Source organism: Natator depressus, chromosome 7 (assembly GCF_965152275.1).
Source record: "Natator depressus isolate rNatDep1 chromosome 7, rNatDep2.hap1, whole genome shotgun sequence".
Taxonomy (NCBI): Eukaryota; Metazoa; Chordata; order Testudines; family Cheloniidae; genus Natator; species Natator depressus.
Genome location: NC_134240.1, coordinates 46,035,799 through 46,057,901, shown reverse-complemented (window position 1 = coordinate 46,057,901; position 22,103 = coordinate 46,035,799). Strand labels below are relative to the sequence as shown.

The 22,103-nt window shown below is 56.8% G+C and overlaps 1 protein-coding gene across 3 annotated transcripts; it reads right to left on the bottom strand.

Moving 5' to 3' along the window:
• Positions 1 to 3,223: 3,223 nt before the first annotated feature.
• On the bottom strand, positions 3,224 to 22,063 carry PARP3 (poly(ADP-ribose) polymerase family member 3). 3 transcript variants are annotated; one of them, XM_074958310.1, is made up of 12 exons: positions 21,942 to 22,021; positions 20,559 to 20,613; positions 15,997 to 16,206; positions 13,357 to 13,482; positions 9,973 to 10,164; positions 9,263 to 9,398; positions 8,195 to 8,421; positions 7,259 to 7,417; positions 6,477 to 6,563; positions 5,646 to 5,823; positions 4,468 to 4,614; positions 3,224 to 4,213 (listed from the first exon to the last, which is right to left on the bottom strand). In XM_074958310.1, the coding sequence occupies exons 1-12, from the start codon at positions 21,977 to 21,979 to the stop codon at positions 4,044 to 4,046; spliced, it is 1,725 nt and encodes a 574-aa protein (XP_074814411.1). In that variant the 5' UTR covers positions 21,980 to 22,021; the 3' UTR covers positions 3,224 to 4,043. The 3 variants fall into 3 exon arrangements, with proteins under 3 accessions (XP_074814411.1, XP_074814412.1, XP_074814413.1); XM_074958311.1 differs by having other exon boundaries at positions 15,997 to 16,203; positions 21,942 to 21,994; XM_074958312.1 differs by lacking the exon at positions 20,559 to 20,613 and having other exon boundaries at positions 3,225 to 4,213; positions 21,942 to 22,063.
• Between the last annotated feature and the right edge of the window lie 40 nt (positions 22,064 to 22,103).

Genomic DNA, 22,103 nt, shown 5'->3' with positions numbered 1-22,103 from the left:
GCAGCAGGCTAGGAGTCGGGACTCGGGGGGGGGGGAAGGAGTCGAGCCTCAGCTCTGCCACTGATCTATTACATGACCTTGGGCAAGTCACTTCCTTCTCTTGTAACACAGCAATCTGGTTTTGCAGAACCCATGGCCAGAGTGGATGAATGCCAAAGAGGGCTATGAAAGCTGCAGCCTTGCTCATCGGCAGGGGGGCTTCAGCTGGAGACATTTTGCCTGCCCCCTCAACCATTCTTATACCTATTCCCTCAGCCAAGCCAAATGCTTCCTGGGACCCAAGTCCTTTGCGGAGGTTGTCATACATACTCCTCAGGCGTGCCCAAGGGGCAAGGGCTCCCCACCCAGCCACACCCCTGTGGCAGCGCCCACAAAATATACTAGCTTAGTGCCTGTGATTATGTCTCCCCTGGGTGGCTTGGCCCAACAAATGCAACAACCTTCCACACAGCTGATGATTACTTCTCCAGCTGGAGTGGGAGAGTCTTGCGCTTTAGGTGAAGGTCCCAGGTTCAGTCCTCGTTCATGGTGGTGGCAAGAGGGGACAGCTGCTGTCCAGAACAGAGATAGCAGTTTTCAGGGGGGGAGAAGCTGCAGGAAGCCTGGGATCAGGTGAATAACCAGGCCAGATCCTTAGTTGCTGCGAATTGCTGGAGCGCCATGCCCTGACTTCAGACTACACCCTTTTCCACTAGCTGAAGATCTGGCCCAAGTACATCTAAATAAAAAAGACTTCCAGAGCCATCCAGAAGGATCAGCCCTTCTCTACAGAGCAGAGGCTTTAATGGCTAGAGCAAGACCTGTTCCTCCTCCCCCATGTCTCAGGGCCCATGGTGGAGGAAAAGACACATTTAGCCCCACACCGGTGGGAGCCGAGGAGAGGTTCCTTATTTGCGAGTTTACATTGCAGCCATTAGCTTGTTTACAAGATATTTTTTTAAGGGAACCCATTATTCTCAGGGAGTTTTACCTCTGGATTTTATGGCCCTAGAGGAGCTGGAGGCCAAGATTGAATTGGCTGGCGGTGCGGCTGACGAGATTTTTGCTCCCATTGTCAAGCACTGTCACGCTATCGAGGGAACAAAGCAACTGATGGCAGCAGGCCCAAGACACCACTTGTTGCAAAAGAACAGCCAGCAGCCTTATACGCCACGATGATATTGACACAGAGAGGGTACGGGGGATCTACTGGGGTAGAGAGGGTGTGTCAGTCCTTATATCTGAATTAGGACCCAGCTGCAATTAGCGTTATGATCTCATTCCACTGCTCTGAAGGGACTTGCTCTCATTAAAGAATTACAGGGCCAATAGGAAAAGGGAGTACAGGTCAGGATTGAGGGGCACTGGCAGAACAGAGTGGGTATGGAGCCGGCTTCTGACAGCAGTTAGCATCCATGTCCTAAGCACAAAAACTGGACTGAGCGCAGATTGGTCAGTGGGGACCTGCCCCTTTGGCTGCTGCTAGGGGAAGCAGCACATAGACACAGCCTGCACCCACAGGTGTGCTTGTGCAGAGAGACAAGGCAACAGGGATGCACTATGCAAACACCATGGCAGGCCCCTCATGCATACGCTTGGCTGTGGCAGAGAAGTTTCAGAGTAGCAGCCATGTTAGTCTGTATTCGCAAAAAGAAAGGGAGTACTTGTGGCACCTCAGGGACTAACCAATTTATTTGAGCATAAGCTTTCGTGAGCTACAGCTCACTTCATCGGATGCATCCTGTGGAAAATACACAAGATCTTTTTATACACACACAGCATGAAAAAAATGGATGCTTACCACTACAAAAGGTTTTCTCTCCCCCCACCCCACTCTCCTGCTGGTAATAGCTTATCTAAAGTGATCACTCTCCTTACAATGTGAGAAGAGGCTCTGGTATCTCCCTGGCTCTGCTTCCCCCAGAAGCCACCCAGCCCTGGAGAGCCAGAGGGGCAGGCAGTGGGAGGATGCGAGAGCAGCTCCAGGCAGGCCAGGGGAGGCACTGGACAAGGTGTGAGGTACAGCTGCCCCACCGCTCCCTGGAACAGAACTCATCACACTGGAACACCCCCTCCAGCCAGGGCAGCTGCTGTAGACTGGCAAGGCCATCACAGCCTGGGGGAAATCCTGGCTCTCCCAGCTCAAGGGGAGGTTTGTCATTGACTTCAAGGGGCCCAGATTTCTTGGGTGCTCAGATACCCCTGGTGACAAATCCCCCATGCTGAGCCCCATCCTGGTGGCTTCAGCCCTGACCCTGCACTTCAGGCATCTGTGAGCCCAAAGCTGGGCTACTGCAACTGGTTAGACCAGGGATAGCTACACCACCCTCCTCTGCAATGGCTTCCCACTAAGCAGAGTCCACTTCACAGCCTGTGCCCTGTAGTTCGAAGCCCTTGACGGACCTGGCCCTGGTTGGCTGAGACAGGCCTCAGCCTCCAGGACCTGCCAGGCCAGCCACCTTCCACCACCCGGGGGAAGCTCATCAGTGGAGATGGAGCTTTCCTGGGGGCTGGCACTAGACTCTGGAAATTGCCTGTCTACAAGATGAGACCAGGCCTGGGCTGGGACACAGCTGGGACCACAGCTGAGACAGAGGCCATGCTAGTATTGCAGAGTTAACCAGGGTTAGCTATGCCCTCTCAAGTTAGCCTGGCTCGAGCGAGAACAGCCATGCCCAGAGTGATTGCGAGTGGGGCTAACAGGAGCTGCAGCCCATCCCACCGGAGTTCCAGGTTCGTGGGTGTGGATGGCACTCGCTGTGGGACAACCTTCAAGGGACAACTCGAGTTACCTGCACCGATGATGGGCCCGTGGCTTCCCCTCAGTCAGATCTTCCCGCAGACACCCAGAACTCCACTCACGCAAACAGAACAACCCCGTGAGCCAATCCAGCTTCTTCCCCACCAGGCCGGCGAGGAAGAGCGAGATAGATTGTTATTGTTCTCTCACCTAGTAATTACCGCCTGGATGCAGGATACTATGGTGATGGCAGCCATATAAGTAGCCAGATTAGATAAGGGAATATGTCTCTTTAGTTTACTTTGCAAAAATTAACCCCTCAGACCGGACTCGGAGATCTGCGATGAGTGTGTCAGCCCCGCCCCACTTCCCTGCTCTTGTGTCTGACCCCCAATTCCTCCTCCTGTTTCTCTCGGTGCCCGCTGATCCCATGCCCCATTGTGCCCCCCCCACTTCTCCCAGCACCAGGGTTTCTAATGGGCCCCCCCCGGCCTCCTCCCTGTTCCTGCTTTTCTCTCTGTGGGAGAGAATAGAGAACAACCTTTCCCCAGCCTGGCTGGCAGGTGCCTGGGAAGCTGCACTGGGATCCTGATCAGCAGCCGCTCCCTGCCCTGAGCTCCTCATCCACAGCATGTCTCCTGGGTAGGGCACCCCCATCCCTACAAGCCAGGCCACATCTCCTGAGGCCACTGTGCAGGGCGAGCAGATCTCCCGGGGCGGGGGGGAATCTGTGGCAGGCCCTGTTTCCTAGGCCTCTCGAAAACGGGGAGGGGAGTCCCTTGATCTTTCCCCTCTGCTGGGATCTCCCAGACAAGAGCTCTGAGAGCAAGAGCAGGCCAAAGAGATGGGCTCATGCCAGCCCCTGGATCCAACCCCTGCTGAGTTCTTCAGCGCCAGGGTGACACACGGGGGGAAAGCTGACTGCAATCCGCACACGCTTTTATTTACAGTAACAGAAGGCCTCAGAGCACCCTGTGGCTCACAGACTCCAGCACTCGGGAGTGTCCCCCAGAGCCCCAACAGAGACTGTTGGGAGTTTAACTGGCTATGGCAGCTGCACCCCAGTCCTCTCCTCCAGGCAGCATGGCCCAGGGACTCCGAGCGCAGGAGCCACGCATCTCAGGGCACGTTGTAGAGCATCTCTCCAGGCCCGTGGGACTCAGGGATCCTGAGCCAGCAGGCAACAGAGGCGCTCCCGCAGCCAGCCCACTGAGCGCTGTCATCTAACCCTGCTGCAGGTGACACCCTGGGGTATCGTCGCCATCGGCACAGCAGGCCACCGTCTCCCAGAGCTGGAGGGGTGCCGGGCCTGCGGGGAAGCACCTCAGAGGCGGAGCTGGAGCAGGTAACGGATCTGGCACTGGCTCTCCCGGTAGATCAGGTACTCGCTCTGGCTGAAGTAGGAATCCCGGTACTTGGCCACTGGGATGGGCTTCCCCTGTGGCACCAGCACCTTCCTGCCCTCCATCTTCAGCTCCCGGTCACAAGCAGGGTCTGGGGAGGGTGGGACGAGGAAGGGGTTAGCGCATGGGACTGGGCCAGGAACTGCCAGCAACAGGCTCTGCAAGACCCCCACTTATCCCATTGCCAAACCCCCACTCTCCACCGTCCCCCTATCTCCAGCTCCAAATCCCCCCTATTTCTGTTGTGCCCCCCCATTGCCAGCACCTTCAGCCTCCTCCCATTCTGAATCCTCACAGGCGGGGAGCAGCCCCCAGCGGGGAGGTCAGATTGGGGAGCACACTCACCTGGCTCAGTCTTGCCGCAGGCGATCACGCTGTCATACCCCGGGGGGGCCTCGCACAACGACGGGTCATCCTGGGTGATCCGATGCTCCTTGCCTAGGGCCACCTCGTTGAGGAACATGATCCCGATCCGCTGGGAGGTGCAGCTCACTGAAGCGGAGAGACCAGCCTGTGCTGCTAAGGCTGGCTGCAAGGCCCACTCCCATACCCAGCCTGGCTGCCAACCTGGCACAGCCTGCCCTGTAGCGTTTCCCAGCGCTGGCAGCAGTGCATTGAATTCCTGGACTGGTGGGTGCAGGCCAGTGGCAGGAGTGGCGGAAGCTCCCTATAAGTTGGGGGCGCCACCAGCACCCAAACCGGAGCCCCACCCCAACACTGCTCCTTCTCCCTGAGGCCCCACCCCCTGCTCGCTCCTCTCCCCCCTCCCCCACCCACCCGTTATTCACGGTTACGGCCGGTAAAGAGTGATGGGGCCCTGGCCCCCTCGGTTCCAGCACCCCTGGCCAGTGACCCAGAGCACTCTCTCCTGAGGGGCTGAGGACTGGCACTGATGGGTCCCAAAGCGACTCCTGTCCCCCATCCTCCCCAAGAGCAGGACTGCGAGGCGGGAGGGGACAAAGCAGGGAATGCTGGGGGAGGAGGGGGCCATGGATACATCTAGGTGTGGTGTGCTCCCAGCTGCCATTGCCCTGGCTGGTTCTGCCCCTTTGCCCCGCCCTGAGCTGTGGGCGGGGCAGCACTCCCTGAACTTCCAATCACTCCTCTGCTGTGGCCTATTAAAGCCTCCTGGAAAGCCAGGGAGCCCTGCTCCCCCAAGCCAGGAGCTCTCCTCTGCCCTGAGAGGAGGGGGAAGCTGCTCTCCTCACTTCACTCTCCCTTAGTCTAACCTCTGGCTCACACCCTCGTCTGTGGCATCCCACCACCCTGGCATGTCATACTCAGCCCTGCTGCAGCTGGCACTGACAGCTGGGCCACACCATCCAGGAGGGTGCAGGCCTGGGGCAGGAGAGGGAAAGGGGGCCCTGAGAATGTAATGCCGGGGCTTTCCACTGTCCCCAGACAGATACTCGCCCTGCAGAGGCTGCCAGTGTCTCCCCTTGCCTGGAGGGGATCAGAAAGGGGTGGGGGAGGAAGCGTGGATGGTTGGGAGAGCACCCAGGCCAGGCAGCTGCGGGCCTTACCGTATCCCATCGACTTGCCATTCTCGGAGGCGAAGTAAAGCCCCTTGCCCACACGCCCACCGGAGTGCGGCATGATGCGCAGGCCGCTCTTCAGGATGGCGGCGACAACAGCCACGTTGGTGCCGTGCCATAGCAGGCGCCGGTTCTCCAGGTGCTCGTGAGCCTTCATGCGCTCGCCCTGCAGAGCCGGACAGGCGCAGTCCTCAGCTCCAGACAGACCGGGGGCTCAATGTCTGCAAATGCTTCGCACCCCCAGGAGACACCGCCCATGACCTCCCTGATGCAGAAGGAATCTCAGCACTGGGGGAAGGGGCTGGATCTACAGCCCTGCAGCCCACAGGACAGATGTGGGGACCAGCGAAACCAGTATCCACTTCCCCTACTGCTGTCCTGGGGAAGGCAGCTGAGGGGCCGGAGGGTAGCTGAAGCTCTGAGACCCTGTAGCCTTCGGCCTCTGCCCAGGCTGCCAGAGGCCCCATCTACAGTCAAACCTTCACTCATTGCCAACATCAGTTCTGAGCCGCTGCCATCAGCCTCCCTCTGCTGCACCCACGAGTGCCAGCCAATGAGACCTGCCCCGAGCACAGTTAAATGGTCCGCGCTGAATCCAGGTAGAGCAGCTGGAAGCTGCTGGGGCTGAGCCTGCGTTGCAATGGCTGCACGGCCAGGGTGCCGCTGGCTCTTGGGGCCCGACACCGAGCCGGGCGCCGCACCCAGCAGCTGTTTGCGCCCAGTGGGAGCTGCTGCGTGCCAAATTCTCCCCCACCTGGCCAAGGAGTGAGCGCCCATGGACACATGCGCCCGCGAGCGGCAGGGCACTAGTTCTCTCACCTCTCCCTCCCTCTTCACCTTCCAGATGTTCAGGATCTTGACCTTCTGGTGGCTCGACCCGGTCTTCTCTACGTAGGTCTGGATCAACTGGGGGGAGACCAGAGTGATCAGGGGCACCTGGGGCGAGAGCAGGCAAGAGCAGTCCTCTGCTCGCCCTCTCAGTGCTGGCACCCGTCCCTCCTGTCCTGGCTATCACAGAGGTCCACACGCGGGGCCCCAGGGTTGGGGCCTGCCCCACAGGAGCAGGTTTCTCTGCTTGGTGCTGGAGAAGCCTCTGGCATGACGACGTTCGCTCCCTCCGCACCCAGAACTGCCCCCCTTCCCAACACCTCCAGCACCTCCAGCTCGGACCCACAAGATCACCAGGCCTGGGCTCCCCCACAGCCCTGTCAGCTCCCCTAGCGGAAACCCTCAAGGCTCTGGAGGGACTTAGCCCTGGGGAGAGAGGCCAATTCACCTACCCCAGGCTCCTCCCCGGTTTGGAGAGCCCATGGGGTGCTGAGATATCCTGGGGAGGGGGGCAAACACATCCCGCCTGGCAGCTGGGCCCCTGGAGGAAGCAGCTTCCTCTCCATCCCAGACAAGTGCTATGAGGTGGCGGGGTTGGCACTGTACAGACCAAGACAGAAGTGCCGAAGGAAAGATCCAGTGTCCCCAGGCATTCCCTCAGGGACGTGACAGCCCACAACCCCTCTCACACTGGGCTAGTGACCCCCACATCGCTCCCCTGTCCAAGCTGCTGCCTCCACCAGGACACTTGGCATGTGCCAGCCCCTCCAGACCTGATAATCCTCCGACGCCGGGTCCACCAGGGTGAGCTCACACTTCAGAAGCTCATAGTCCTTGTCCAGCGGGTGAGGCACTTCCTCCACCTTCACCTCCTCTTCCTCCTTCTCCTTCTGCGCCTGCAGGCTCTGGGCCAGTTCAATGTCTGCTAGCACCTACCAAGGCAGCAAGCCGGAAGGGTGGGCCACTTTAACCCCTTAGTAGCCCTGGAGGCTCCTTCCCCCTCCTGTCCAGAGATGGCTTGCCCAAGGGTGGATGTGACCCTGTATGCCCCACTGCCCTTCGCAGCATGGCCTCAGCCTGCCCTCTCCTGCCCGGAGGCTCCCCAAAGGGGTCTGGTTTTACACACCTGGGGAAGGAGAGGCCCTTTCGCCCGCAGCGCCCATGGGAGCTTGGATGCACGCTGCCCACACGTTCTTCAGCGGGCCACCCTGCTGGGGCGGTGGTGGGCAGCACCGTGCCCCCTAACCCACTGGGCTCCCAGGCGAGCAGCAAACACACCAACAAGGAGACGCCGCAGACTCCGGGTGGCTATTTCCCCATGCAGGGCCAGACCTCTTCCCCCTCTCACAGGGCACTCCGGCCCCTTTCTAGAACCAAGGAAGCAAATGGCACAGTACCACCCCACGTCACCGCCATGGCAACAGCAGGGGTGAAGGTGGTAGCTTTCCCAAGCGCCGTCCTGGAGCAGAAACTCCTTCCCCCAGCCAGGAGGAGGCGCTGCACTGCTGGCCCCAGGGAAATCCAGCCGGCCTCAGCCCAGGGCGAGGGGGAGGGAGAACATTCCCATCTGGGAGACTGGGCAGCCAGCAGGAAAGCTGTAAGGGAGAGAGGCCTGACCAAGGCACTGGTGGGGGGGGGTCCCACCCTAGCAAGCAGGAGGAGCCAGCATGGTGCAGACCCAGCCCAACTGCCACGGGCAGGGCCCTTACCAGCAGCATGTCCTTCTTGGCCTGGACCATCTCCTGCTTGTTTATGGTGCAGGGCCTGGAGCGGCCGAAGCTGTGGGGGATGATGGTGTAGAAACGGGACGACAGCTCCTCCAGCTGCTTGCCAGGCAGCGGCTGCTCCTGCAGAGCCGTCTCAATGGCCTCCAGGGCCTCAAAGCCCTTGGCGATCTGCTGCTTGCTCAGCTTCCCCAGCGGCATCTTCTTCACGTCTGGGGCAGGCAGACAGGCATGGGGAGGGGAGACAAGCAATGGAGGGCTTAGCTGACGGCCGGTAGGGGCACCTGCATCCCCCCTCAGACCCGAGCCTGACCCCTTCCCCTCGGGGGCCCCAGGGCAATCCCACACACAGACCCCTGGGCTCATACAAGTCTCCCCCATCCCCCAGGGCAGGGGGGCAGGGCTCTGTGGTGTGGGTGTGGGCTCTGGGGTGCGGCCAGGGATCCGGAGTTTGGGGTGCGGGGGGGGGGCTCTGAGTTTTGGGGGGGCTCAGGGCTGGGGCGCAGGCTTATCTCAGGCGGCTCCCGGTCAGCAGCGCAGCGGGGATGCTAAGGCAGGCTTCCTGCCTGTCCTGGCTCCGCGGACCTCGCTGCACCCCAGAAGCGGCCAGCAGTAGGTCCAGCTCATAGGTGACTCCGCGCAGCTCTCGCCTCCAGGCACTGGTGTCCCCCCCGGCTCCCATTGCGCCGCCCCCCACCGCCTAGGAACTGGATGTGCTGCTGGCCGCTTCCAGGGTGCGGCGCAGCGTGAGAACAGGTAGGGACTAGTCTGCCTTAGCTGGGCAGGACCGCCAACGGGACTTTTAACGGTCCGGTCGGCGGTGCAGACCAGAGCTGCCGTGACCCAGGGCTTTACAGGCCGCGACCCAGTACTGGGTCATGACCCACAGTTTGAAAACCACCGATCTAGAGCACCATGGCCTGGCCCCTCTGACCAAGCCCTGGAGACAGCTAACGGAAACACTGAGCAGGAGCCCCAGGCTGCAGCAGGGCTGATGGTGCAGGGGTGTGTGCTGCCTCCCCCCTGCCCCAAGGGCCCCGCTCCCCACTGTACCGATATTCATGGTCTGCATGGCCTCTTTGAACATGTCATTGCTGAAGATGAGTGAGACCAGCTCCTGGGTGGCCTTGTCCAGGCTGCAGGGCAGCGTCCTCTGCTTGGTGCGCTTCCCTCCATCCACACTGTCCACCTGGGGGAGGGGAGAGGAGAGCTCTAGCTCCGACAGGCAGAGGGGCTCCCCCTCCGGAGGACATTCCCACCCACCCCATGGGGCATTCCAATGTTGCTATGCCAGCCACCAGGCCAGCTGCACAGAAAAAGCCCCCCATAGCCAGCAATGGATCCCCCCCAGCCCTGCCCGGCCACCCCGCCCAATGGAAGTTTGTCTCCAGCGGGGAGCTGCCCTGAGGGGGTGAACTGGGGCCGTCACCTGAAGCAGGATGTGACACTTCGCGTCCTGTGGGCCAAACCCCGAGGCCCTCGCTCACTCCTCATGGAGGCAAAGCTTCCACCAGCTCCCGTCGCGCTCTCGGGCAGCAGCCGGACACGTACCCAAGCCAGGAGTTCAGGACATGGCCCCTGCATTGCAACTGCACAGCCAGGAGGGGGACTGCCTTCCCTGCTCCCCCAAGTCTCCAAACGGGGTTGTGCCAGTCCCTCAGCCACATGGCACATATGTCCCTAGCTGCCTTGGGCAGGTTCCTGTTTTACTGGCTCCATGTGGGGGCAGCCTGGCTTATCCCGGGGGCCCCCCAGTCACACACCTTCACGGTCACTTCCTGCTCCTCCTCGGCCCCGTGCTGCACCTCGATCAGGGTGTACTTGCCAGGGTGGGCCACGAAGTTCTCCCGCTCAGCCCAGCTGTTCTTGGTCTTCTCCCGGAACTTCTTCTCAAAGTCCTTCTTGGCGGCTTCCAGGGAAGGGAAGGGGCTGAGCTTCGACTGCCCCACCTCCCCCTAGGAATGAAAGAAACCCGTGGCAGGGTCAGGCTCAGTGCCCTGTTCCTGTGTTCACTGCTCACCTTCCCCTTCAACTCGGGGCTCCCCCTGGATTGGGGCTGCAGCTGGCCTCTACAGTGCAGCCGTAGGCGCCTTCACACAGGTGCAGCCTGTGGAGACTACAGGCCCCAGCTTGCAATTCTCCATTTAATAAAGGCAACAAGGATGGACTGCATGCTGGGTAGTCTCCACAGGCTGCATGTATCTTCCTGGGACATGAATCCAATTAACTAGCTCTCTAGCTAAGCCCGACTCCGACTCTCCTGCATGCACAGCTTTGCCAAGCCACCCAAAATGCCACACTCATATTCCAATCCCAGGGTAGGGTTCTTCTGGCTAGCCTGGGTAAGTCAGACTAGGGACATTACAGACAGAGGTGATTTTCCTGCCAAAGTGCAATGCCCTTGGCTAGTTTTTTGCCTGCGGCAATGGATGGGAAGAACTGTTTACTTAACAGTGGTTTCCCCCGCTTTGCCGAGTCCCCATGGCCCCTGCAAAAATAGCCACAAAGAGGAAAGCAGCAGGCAAGAGAACCATGTTGGGAGCAGGTGGCTCCTATCTGGGCTTGATTCCATGGGATGGTCTAGGCAGGGTGAGGAAGGAACCCAGATGTCCAGGGAGGCAGGATTCTTGGGGCCCATCCTTGCCCAGCTTTGCAAATTCTGCTAGAGTCTTCGTCACGGAGCAAAGTTTGGAAAAGGTGTTTGAAGTATGAGGAAATTCCCAGCTAAAAACCTTTGTTAGGCTGGAGTCAGGGCTAAGCAGATGTTCAACTCACCCTTTTGGAAGGTGCCTTTAAAGAATGCTGCCAGTGCAGTTTAAAAGACAAAACCAAACCGGAACCCTGGAAAACCTGGACATGCGAAGTTAATTTCCTATTTGAAAAATGCTTCAAATGACGCAATGTGTGGAATTGCCCAGCCAGACAACCCTAACTCTGCCCCAGAGCATCAGCCCATTAGGTGAGCTTCTTACGAGTACTTCAGCTCAACCATTTGTCACATTTTCAGAGCAAATGTATGTGTATCCCTCTCTGTGGCCCATCAAGAGGCCATCAGCCACCATCTCTCTTGGGCGGAGACCCACATCTCACTCCCTCCTGACCAGGGACTTTAAAGCTGCACAGCTTTACACTGGAATATCCCCAGCAAGCCAGACTGCCCAGCAGGCCTGCGCCTGCACTTTGCTCTCTCTCCAGAAACTCTGACCAGTGTATCAGCAGCAGCTGTACCTTACCACACAGCTCCTTCTAAGCAAGCACATATATTCTCAGGGTAAAAATATTACAGAGATAACGTATTAAATCAATAGGTGATCCCACACACATGCTAAAAGCTTACCACAGACCACTCCCAACTCCAGCCCAGGCACTGGTAAATTTCTTGAAAACCCACAATTGGCTTTTCCCCACGGTTACAAGTTAATCCATCTAAGATCCAGAACCAGGACAAAGGCCCCGAGTCAGTTTAGGCTCAGGCTACTTATCCTTATCCCTTTTTTTGACTGTTGGTCTCTGGAGAATCCAGTTTGAACCAGTATACACGAGCGTCCCCAGGAGGTGGTACCTCTCCGGAGGTGTTATGACCTGAGTGATTTGCCCTAACTATCCCATTCTGTTTTCACTTCCTGGAGGGGCTGCGGTAACCCTCTCCCCATGAAGTGCATACAGCTCCGGGCTCACAACAATCCACAAACCTGGCCTACACCTAATATCGGCTGGTCTCCCAAAGTGGGGCAGGAAGTTGCTCTGTCTGTCACACTGTCACTACAGGCTACCAGAGCCTTGTTTTTCTGGAAGTTAAAGCTACACCAGCTGCAACCTGCACAGTGTAAAGCAAATTAGGGCAGGGACAGCCCTAGAGCTCCTGGGACCTTGTCAGTGAGGCACTGGGTTGGGCTGTCCCTTGCATGGCTCGGCCTCCTTGGGAGCATCGAGCAGGGATCTGAGTCACCAGGGCTCAGGGTGCTGAGGCTAACAGCCCTGGTGCTAAAACTGGCTTCGGCCTGGACTGTCTCCCCATGACACTGACATCAGCAAGGGGAGTTCCTAGAACTAGAAGTGAGTTGAGACTGACACCTAGTGGCCAGGGAGGGAATCTCACTATGGCAGCCAATGTAAATCACCTGTTTACATGACAGTGTCCATCCCCCAATGTGCTGGGTATTGCATGCAAAGCAAGAGAGCCCCTGCATAGCTCACAGCTTGAGAGGTCCCTTTTGGAGAGGGAGCCAGACACCCACATCAGCCCCTCTCAGGGGGACATGCCCGGTGGCTTCAGCCCCCCTTTCCCTGGCCTGTCCGGAGTGGAAAGGGTGTGCTGTGCCCTCCCCGCGTCTCCCCAAGGAGACTTTTGTGGGGTCTATTACCTCCAGTACCCAAGGGGATGGGGGCAGGGGGAAAATAAGAGCATGTGGGTCTGTGCTTTGGGAAGGGGGTGGGAGCTTGGGACCCCTGTGTGCAGCAAGTGGGGATGGTAAACTTGATCTGTGGGGTGAGGGGTGGCAGAGGGCGTGACCCCTCAGGGGGATGGAGGATCCCACATGCTGTGGGGATGGGAGGGGGGCGAACAACAAGAGGAAAGGGTGAGTCATGATTTATGACTCCGCACTGCTCAGTATAGGCTTCCCAAGGAGCAGCATTCGGACCAGAGCTTCCAGGAAGCACAGAGCATGTGCCATTCGTGCCCTGCGGGGGGACAAAACCCAGACACTAACTGCGCTTCCACTTAGCTCAGGGGGATGTGGGGGAGCTCACTGGTCAGCTCCAGGGGGTGCGACCAACAAATGGAGCTTCAGAACCACCTTTCACTTGGATCTGATGGGACCCAAGGCAAACAAACACGGCGAGCAAGCAACCAGGAGAGAGCAGGAGTTTGAAGGGGGGCCATAATGCAGGCACACAAATAAACAAACAAATGCCAGCAAGTAAAGGATGTAGCTTAAACACCCAGCTTCTGCACGGGAGGCAGGTGCCGTGTCTAACAGCCCTGGATTTAGCTTACTTTGCCATGTCCCCTAGGATGGGTGGCCCTGGCTGGGCCTTGGCCTCATGGCAGCAGAAGTAGCTCCTGTAACAACGCCCCCGGTGGCTGGCAGAGAGAGGCACTGGCCCAGCTGTGGCAGTGGCTGGGCAGGGAGCAGGACACTCACCACGCGACCCCAACGGTTCCAGCAGCTGTAGCTGCCATTCTGAGCGATGAGCTGGATGATGTAGAACTTGTTGTTGTTGTTCCCGATGTTGGTCTGGTTCAATATGCAGTCGTAATCCTCGTGGATCTACCCAACAGACCACAGGGGAGCAGTGAACTCGAGTGGCCCCTTGAGCAGGGATGGCTACACGGCTGCTCTGGGACAGCCTGTGCTGGGGTCAGACAGGGAGGGGCTCCCTGGGGCCAGGATCCCCAGGACTGTCCTGTAGAGCAGTGTTAGTAACGGGGTCTGCACTGGGAGGGTCACGGAGGGGCTCCCTGGGGCTGGGATCCCCAAGACTGTCCCGTGGAGCAGTGTTAGTAATGGGCTCTGTGCTGGGGTCAGACAGGGAGGCACTCCCTCGGGCTGGGATCCCTGGGACTGTCCCATAGAGCAGCATTAGCTGATGGGTTCTGGTGGGGAGAGGCTCTTTCAGCTCTGCCTAGCGCTGGAGGCCAGAGCGCTTACCAGCTCCCAGGGACCGAATCCTTGCAGCTCTGCCGCAACCCACGAACTTCCTTCTTTCCCAGGGCTCATGCAGCGGGCTCTCTGAGCGCCAGCATTTAGCCTCAGGGCTGGCCTTAGGGCCAGGCAAACGGGGCCCACGCCCAGGACACTGTAGCCAGGGGGGCACCACAAGGGGCTCGCCCTCCCACTAGCTGGTTGTGGCCGGACTCCTCTCTTCACCGTCTCCTCCCTTGCGCTGGGCTGACGGGCTTCTCCCCGACCCCAACCCCCTGGCCCCTCCCTCACTCGCTCCTCAGCGGCTCCAGCTCTGCCCCAGCCCCAGGGAGCCCAGAGCAGCACGACTGGGGCTGGTCACTGGCGGCACATGAGGGGGGGGGGGGAAATGGGAGGGGAGACTTAAAGTGACAGTAGGCTCGCTGTCTCTCAAACTTCCCTAACACACACACACACACACACACACACACACACAAGCTCTCACACCTACATACACTCTGTCTCTCAGTCCCCCAACACAGATTTGGGGTGGGGTGTGTGTGTGTGTGTGTGTGTCCCCGTACATTTGAGCCCAGCCTGGTGATCTGACAACACAGTCTCACACTCCCCAACACATACAGTCTCTCACACAATCCCTACAGACAGTCACACACACACACAGGCACACTCTCTCTCTCTCTCTCTCACACGCGCACACACACACGTATTCTTGTTGTTATTACTGCTTGGTACTTCCTGTCAAAATGCTTGTGGTGAGCCAGGAGTGGCTAGGGGCTACAGGAGGGCCCTGGGCTCTGGCAAGATGCAGCCGCCACGTGACAGCGCAAAGCCCACCTTGAGCCGCAGGCCAAGCGCCAGGCACCACAAGCCACCACAGTAGCACAGAAGTAAGGGGCAATACACCAGGGGTTCTCAAACTGGGGGTTGTGAGGTAATTACATGGGGGGGGGGGTTGCGACTTGCCAGCCTCCACCCCAAGCCCTGCTTTGACTCCAGCATTATAATGGTGTTAAATATACAAACAAGTGTTTTTAATTTATAAAGGGGGGGGGGGGTTGCACTCAGAGGCTTGCTATGTGAAAGAGGTCACCAGCACAAAAGTTTGAGAACCACTGCAATACACCATGTACCATGCCACCCTTACTTCTGAGCTTCTGCTGACAGTGGCCTAGGAATTTGCTAGTTGTAGCAGTTACTCATTGTGATGTTATCTGATTAAAACATGACCATGTAGATCATTGTTGCAACCACTGTTACACTTGCAACAAATCTTGTACCAAATGTGGCATGTAAGATGTCTTTGAAAAGGTTAGGGTTTGCTGAATAGGTTTATGCATGCATCATTTTTGTATCTGAAGTTACGAGTATTGGCTCTATACCTGTATTTCATATGTTTGCTCCTGGGGTAACGCTCACAAGGTAGTTAGCCAACACATCTTGAAGGGACTAGTCAAAGTAACAGGTTTCAGAGTGGTAGCAGTGTTAGTCTGTATGAGCAAAAAGAATGAGGAGTCCTTGTGGCACCGTAGAGACTAACAAATCTATTTGGGCATAAGCTTTCATTGGCTAGAACCCACTTCATCAGACGCATGGAGTGGAAAATACAGTACAGAGGTATAAAAACACACAGAATATGAAAAGATGGGAGTTGCCTTACCAACTGATCCCCCACTTGGTAAAACAACTCCCATCTTTTCACGTGCTGTGTATTTATATCTCTCCACTGTATTTTCCACTCCATGCATCTGATGAAGTGGGTTTTAGCCCACGAAAGCTTATGCCCAAAAAAATTTGTTAGTCTCTAAGGTGCCACAAGGACTCCTCGTTCTTTTAGTCAAAGTAAGTGGCTCATCAAGGGACACTTAACTCACAATGGACCATGGGAGATGCCCACCTACATTGAATGGACCTTCATGTGGACATTCCATATGAAGTATAGGTAACGGCCCGGAGGTGATAGGGGCGGGGGGGGGAGGGGGTGGGAACCTGTAGGAGCCGGGGGGATGGTGGAAGGGGGAGGCGCCAAAATACAAGTTATCCCAGGGCGCCATTTTCACTAAGGCTGGCCCTGGGGCCAGGTGACGTGGGAAGGCGTCTCCTCCTCCCCAGGGGACCCTGCTGCCTGAGCCTCACTCATACCTGGGCATCACTGCCACTGCTCAGCTGGCAAGCAGAGTCGATCTTGGCTTTGAGCTTCTCCTTGGGAGCGGTCTTCAGCGCCTCCATGGTGGAGCGGATGCTGTCCTCCTCCGGCTCCTGCTTCATCTTTTTGTCCTGGGCTGGGGCCTGGGCCTGGGCCGGCGACTTGCGTTTGGGGGCCATTGCTCCCCTGCAGCGATGGCCACCCTGCTGCAATAAGAATTAGGGCTTCCATTAGAGTCACTTATGTCCTGCAGAGGCAGGATGGAGGGCGAGGGGGCCGTTCTCTGTCGCAGGCCAGCAGCCTGCTCCGTTCCCAGGATTATCCCAAAGCTACACTAGCAGTGGGTGAACACCAAGAGCTCTTCAGGATTGGGTCCAGGGAGGATGGCTAGTCTTGTGCTTATGGCACCAGGAGACCTGGGCTCTGCTCCCAGCCCTGCCACTGACTTGGTGTGTGAGCTGGTGCAAGTCACTTCACGCTCCTCCGTGCCTCAGTTTCCCCACCCATAAAATGGGGATAATAATCATTCCCATTTAATAATCATAATAATCAATCGAAGAGGGGATGTGTGAGGCTTCATCTCACTAGCGTGTGTTGAGTGCATGGAGATCCTTAGATGAAAGATACTTCACAATAGTCTATAAAAGCTGCCATCGAAATGTCCCAAGCCCAGGTGCCCTCCCGTTTCTAGTGCTAGCCCAGCTGGACTACACCGAGGCTTTCCCCAGCCCTTCCACTGGAGCCCTCACAGGACAACTTCCCATATCTGCTTAGCAAAACCTGCCTCCTTTCCCCACCCTAGCCCACTAGCCCCACGCACACCAAGAGAATGCAAGCACACCCCCCACCACTGCTACTGTTCATTTTGGAGCACTTGGAAGTGTGCTGAGCATACAAGGAACAAGCTAAGCCCCAGCCCCTGTCCCAAAGAACTTACAGTCCAAGGCCCAGGGGCTGGGACAGACGGGATGCGACTAGCAAGGACCACACAGTGCTGAAGGATGAGGATTATGAGTGGCAGAGGCAACCAAAGAGGAAGAGGGGGAAACCACTGACCCCCAAAGGATGTTTAGTTACAGTTTAGGCTCAGTCCTTGGTCCACGCAGAGCAGTATGTCTCTCCCAGAAAAACACTGACAGGAGACTAGCTCAACGAATGAAATACCCGTCTAGTGCCCGGCGTTGGGCAATGGCTCCGTCCAGCTGAAACAACTTGTAATCTGACAGTGGCTGCGGCCCAGGGGGCGAGCTGCCAATGGGGAGTTTAGCCTGCTGCACTCTGTGGCAGGCTGGTGAATATGTGTTTCCAGCACTCTCCTGCAGAGCCTAAGTCCTGGACTGCGTTCCAGGCATTGCTGTTCCTCTCCTCTCCTCTCCTCTCCCCCGCCCCGCCCCGCCCCACCCCACCCATGGGGGCCATCCAACCAGAGTGAGAGGAGGGGCAGCAAAAGCCCGACTGTAACCAGTCCCTGATTCGGCTGTATTTGTAGCATGGGCGGGTCCTTACTCCTTGAGGGAGTGGTGGCGATCAGATGCTCTGATTCCCTCTGCTTAAGGGAAGGCCCTGTCTGCACTGGAGTGGGAACCAAGTTTGAAACCCTCTAACTCTCTGTTTAAACACAGATCTGGCAAAGACAGTTTCTAGCACTGCTCACCAGGCCATTGTGGGCAAATGGTCTGGCGTTCTGAACAATCAAACCAGGATGTCTCTCAAGCCCAGCGCTGCCATAGCTTAGCACAGCCAAGGAGGAACGAGTTTTGCTGGATCCTTATTTAAATGCCCCCTTACATTTGAGCCCAGCCTGGTGATCTGACAGCACACGCGCACACCCCAACTGAACCACACCCAGTCAAACCCAGACAGCCTCAGCCCAGCTGACATCAATGGGGATTTCAACCTCAACCCCCTGAGTTAAACCTCCAGACTTCACTCAGCATCCAGCTGCAATGCAGCAAAAAGCAGCGCGATGGGATTATGTAGCGACACAAAGCACGTTGTGTTAGGATGTACTGACACAACATGTGTGTGTGTCCTACACAACAAGCAGCTGAAAGAGACAGCCCCTTAGCTGGCTGGAAGCACGCCCCCTTTGGGTGATCATGACATGCAGGTTTCTTTGGTGACTGGTTGCTGACTGAGGAAGTTTTAAGGGGTGGGAGAAGTGGTGTCACAGATGTGTCAGTTTTCTGCAGTATCCTTGGGAGATCTCACTGAACTAAGTTTGAGTCTCTTTGGGCTCATTGTATTAATAATACATTAACCATTCATTTGAGGGCCCGGATTGTACATAACTCCTTGAGAGAGGGAGATGAGAGACCTGGGGGTTCACAGAACTATAGCGAACAATGGGCCAGATAAGAATGAACTATGGGAACAAAATGTGTTAAGTGGTTTTCATGGGAAAAAGCTACGGGGAGGTGAAAGCAAATTCTCCACATCCAGCTATGCAAAAACCCGGCGGCCTTTTGAGACCACACCCTGAGGTGTGAGCCGTTGCCTGCTGATTACTTATTGAGGCCAAGATTACAGGCTCAAGGTGTATAAAGAAAGAGCCAGGACTATTCCTGGTGGTTCTGAATCTGAGCTGGTTATTAACTCATAGCCACACTGAAAAGCCAGCTGTGGGGTTTGAAGGACTGACATGTCCCAGGGCCAGAGGCTGGAATTGGGGTGACCTGTGGTAAGCGTTTTAGCATATGCGTAGGTTCTTTTAATGTTATTAATATGTTTATCTGTAATGCTTTCACCTTACAAACAAATGTGCTTGCTTAGAAAGAGCTGGGTGGTAACTGATAACTGCAGGCCATTATGCTGTTCACGATCGCTGGAGAGAAAGCGAAGTGCCGACACTAGTCCGTTTAGGCAGTCTGGCTTGCACAGTGTAGGCAGGAAACTGTAGTCTTAAAGATCCCCACTCAGGAGGGAGAGAGCCACGGGTTTCTGTCCAAGAGAGGTGACAGTTGAGGAGCCTCTGGTGGACCACAAGGGGGGAAATACAGGGGCAGCTGCCCTGAACGGGGACAAAAGCGTTGTGCTCTAGTGTGCTTTTTAAGATGCCCAAAGAAAGTATACATTTTTCTCAAATTTCTTTCCTCCTCTGTTTTTTACATTATTAATACTACTGCTACTTAGTTCTTAGACAGCAGGCAGGTCTAGCCTACTCTAGAAGACTCTATGGACCACTGGAGAACTGGAATTATAACATCACAGACACCAAAGAAGTGAAATCTAATTAACTGGGAAGGGAAAGCATTTTTATTCACACTGTTTAAAACGCTGGTATTTTATTTTAACTCTACTGAATTCAAACACCCACTACGCACTTTGGAGAAAAGCTCTCTTGGTTAAAGATTGCCCTTTTAGTCCACACAAGCAGCCACCAAGGGAGTCCTCCAGGAAAGCCAGAGAAGACTAGGCTTGCCATGCTTAATATTTCTCAGGCAAGAAACTACCAAACGTTTCAACCTGCAAAGCCTCTAGTAAGCAGAGAGCAGGGGGGCGGGGGGGATGGTACAAATCTATATGTGGCAGGTCATCTTTAAAATGTAAAGTGAAGGGGTTTATGGGTAGATTATCTTTTTTGCCCCCCTATTCTGGGAAAGAGGCAGAAAAAGCAGCTCAAACACAACCCCTCCCTTGGGACCAAGAGAGAAATTTAATCCACCCAGCCAAATGGCAAGCACCAGTTGCACTTCTCCAAGTAAGCTTCGTTTGCAGGAACACAATGCCAGCAGCAGACCCCAAACCAAAGGGGAACCTGGGTTGGAAGAATCACCTGATTTATTCCAGGTGTCCAAGTAATATAAGCCAAGAGCAAGATTCAGAAAACAAGGACCAAACAGGAAGGAAATACGGCAGGGCAGAAGAATTCCAGGCAGAGATTGCACAGCTCAGTCTCTAGTGATAAAATCCCCACTAATGGGCAATGAAGACTTGAACCGACATACTCTGTGAATACGAGATTCACGGGACTCCAGATGCATGTGGCTGTATTGTATAGCCCTAGTCCTACGCAGCTGTGTATGGGTACAGCAATACCCATAGAGCAGAATGCCCCAGAGTCTCGCCAGGCTCAGTGCACGACCAATCCCTTTGAGGGGCATTATCTCCGTAAGTGTGGTGTCTGAGTAGGCAGGCAGCAGCCCTGCAGGGCCAAAGAGCAAACAAGGCACATAAACAAGGGAGGGGTGGAGAACGGGGCCTTTCCAGACATTTCTGTGCACAGCAAAGCAATGGGAGCTTTGGCGAGGCAGAGACGGAGCAGGGAGAGCGCTTTCGTTACCCTGGGGTTTGCTGGTCCCGAGCTAGGATTTCTTTGAGGAGAAGGAGAAGGAATCTGGCAGGCAGGGAAGGTCCAGCACCACAGTTCCATTCCCAAAATTAATCATGCTATATCAATCCCAGCAGCCATGGCCTGAAGGCAGCAGATTGCGTGCCCTGCCCTTGAGGGCTATCAGGGCTTTAACAGCAAGGGACAGAGGCACAGGGCAGCTGCAGGCTCCACTCAGCTGTTCTCCACCTGCCCTCTAGCCTGCTAGGGAAGCAGAGGTGCACTCACCCGCCTGGAGCTCCTTTGCAGACTGGGGGTGCTGGAGCTGCTCCTCCTGGCCAGCCTCAGTAGAGGAATACAAAGGGGACAAGTTTAGACAAGCCGGAGCTGGCACAGCCGCCTGCTCTTTCCACTCTCCCTACCATTCTCCTCCTCCCAGTGACCTCAGCCTTTCTGCTGCAAAGCAACTCCCCTTGTGGGAGAGGAGCCAGCTCAGCCCACAAAAAGGAGTCACCTGGCACCAGCTCTGCGCTGCGTGGGCTCAGGGGAACCGAAAGGGAGTTGCTAGGGGAGAGAGACTACAGTGAGAGACTGCCAACCCTTCTAGAAAGGACGACGTGGGGGTAGCTCTCAGCCAGGCCAGCACATTCCAGCCTGGATGCTCTCAGACTTGTTGCTGTTGGAACAATATGGTCAGGACAAGCCTCTCTTTCCCTGCAGAAATTCTGAGCTGGGTGCAGCTAGCAGGGGTGAGAACCACTGAGCTAAACAGCAGCGTGGGGGGGGGGGGGTAAGGGCTGGTGGCTAGGGCACATGATCAGTCCAGGGAGTAAATCCTCCATCAGTGGAGCTGTGGAAATTTACACCAGCTGAAGATTTGCCCCCAGGGTTTATTTCCTAGCTGCCCCTAATTTATTTTTAAAGTGACTCTGGGCAAGTAACACCAGCTGTGCCTCCCTGCCAAACCAGGATACCAGCACCCACCAGCTCCGCACAGCGCAGTGAGCCGTGGGGATGAAGGGCACCACAGAAAGGCACCATGAATTCCGCCGCCTGGCATCTCAGTCCCCCAGTGAGGTGGGAACTTCATGGCCCAACTGGGACCAGTTTAGATGCTCCTGTGCCCAAGTCTGAACTCCACTAGAATCCAGTGGTCTTTGGGACAGATCCTGCAAGGTGCTGAGCACCCCACACCACTCAACCCAACAGGAGCCACAACTGCTCAGCACCCCCTGAGGCAGGCCCTTTCTGCTCACCTCCCCGCTCTGCCCCAAACCCCCAAAGCAAGAGTCCAGCTCTAAACATCACCTCTCAAAGTCACCGCCCCACACAGGGACCCCGGCCCCAACGCTGCCACCTGCTACTGAGCCTGAAACAAGGGCCCCCCTGCAGACTGCTCCCTGGCAGCGACCCGCTCCACAAGGGCACAGATCACCACCCCCAGGGCCCAGCCCCAAGCCCTCGCCCCCCTCCCAAGCCAGCCCCGAGGCCCCCCCAAACCAGCCCAAAGCCCTCACCTCCCTAACCAGCCCCAAGCCCCCAACCAGCCCCAGGGTCCAGCCCCTCGCCCCAACCAGTCCCGGAGCCGCCGCCCCGAGCCCTCCACAAAACTGGCCCCAAGGCCCCGGCCACCCCACAGGCGGATGCAGCACCCCCTAGTGGCGCACTCACCCCACACAGCCACCACCTTCGCGGAGCGCACTGCGCATGCGCAAAAAGAAGACCAGCTGGGGAACGGGTCCCGTTCACAGGCAGCTCAGCTCACCAACAGGAGACAGGGGGCGGGGCCCAGCGGCAGATTTGTCCGATAGGAGGGGGAGGCGCGGCACAATG

Excerpts from the sequence above, each read along its gene's own strand:
- PARP3 (XM_074958310.1), bottom strand. The coding sequence starts at position 21,979 with ATGCGCAGTGCGCTCCGCGAAGGTGGTGGCTGTGTGGG. Across the intron at positions 16,207-20,558 it reads TGCAAAGGAGCTCCAGGCGG|CAGGGTGGCCATCGCTGCAG; the intron begins GTGAGTGCACCT and ends TTCTTATTGCAG. Across the intron at positions 9,399-9,972 it reads AGCAGGAAGTGACCGTGAAG|GTGGACAGTGTGGATGGAGG; the intron begins GTGTGTGACTGG and ends CCCCTCCCCCAG.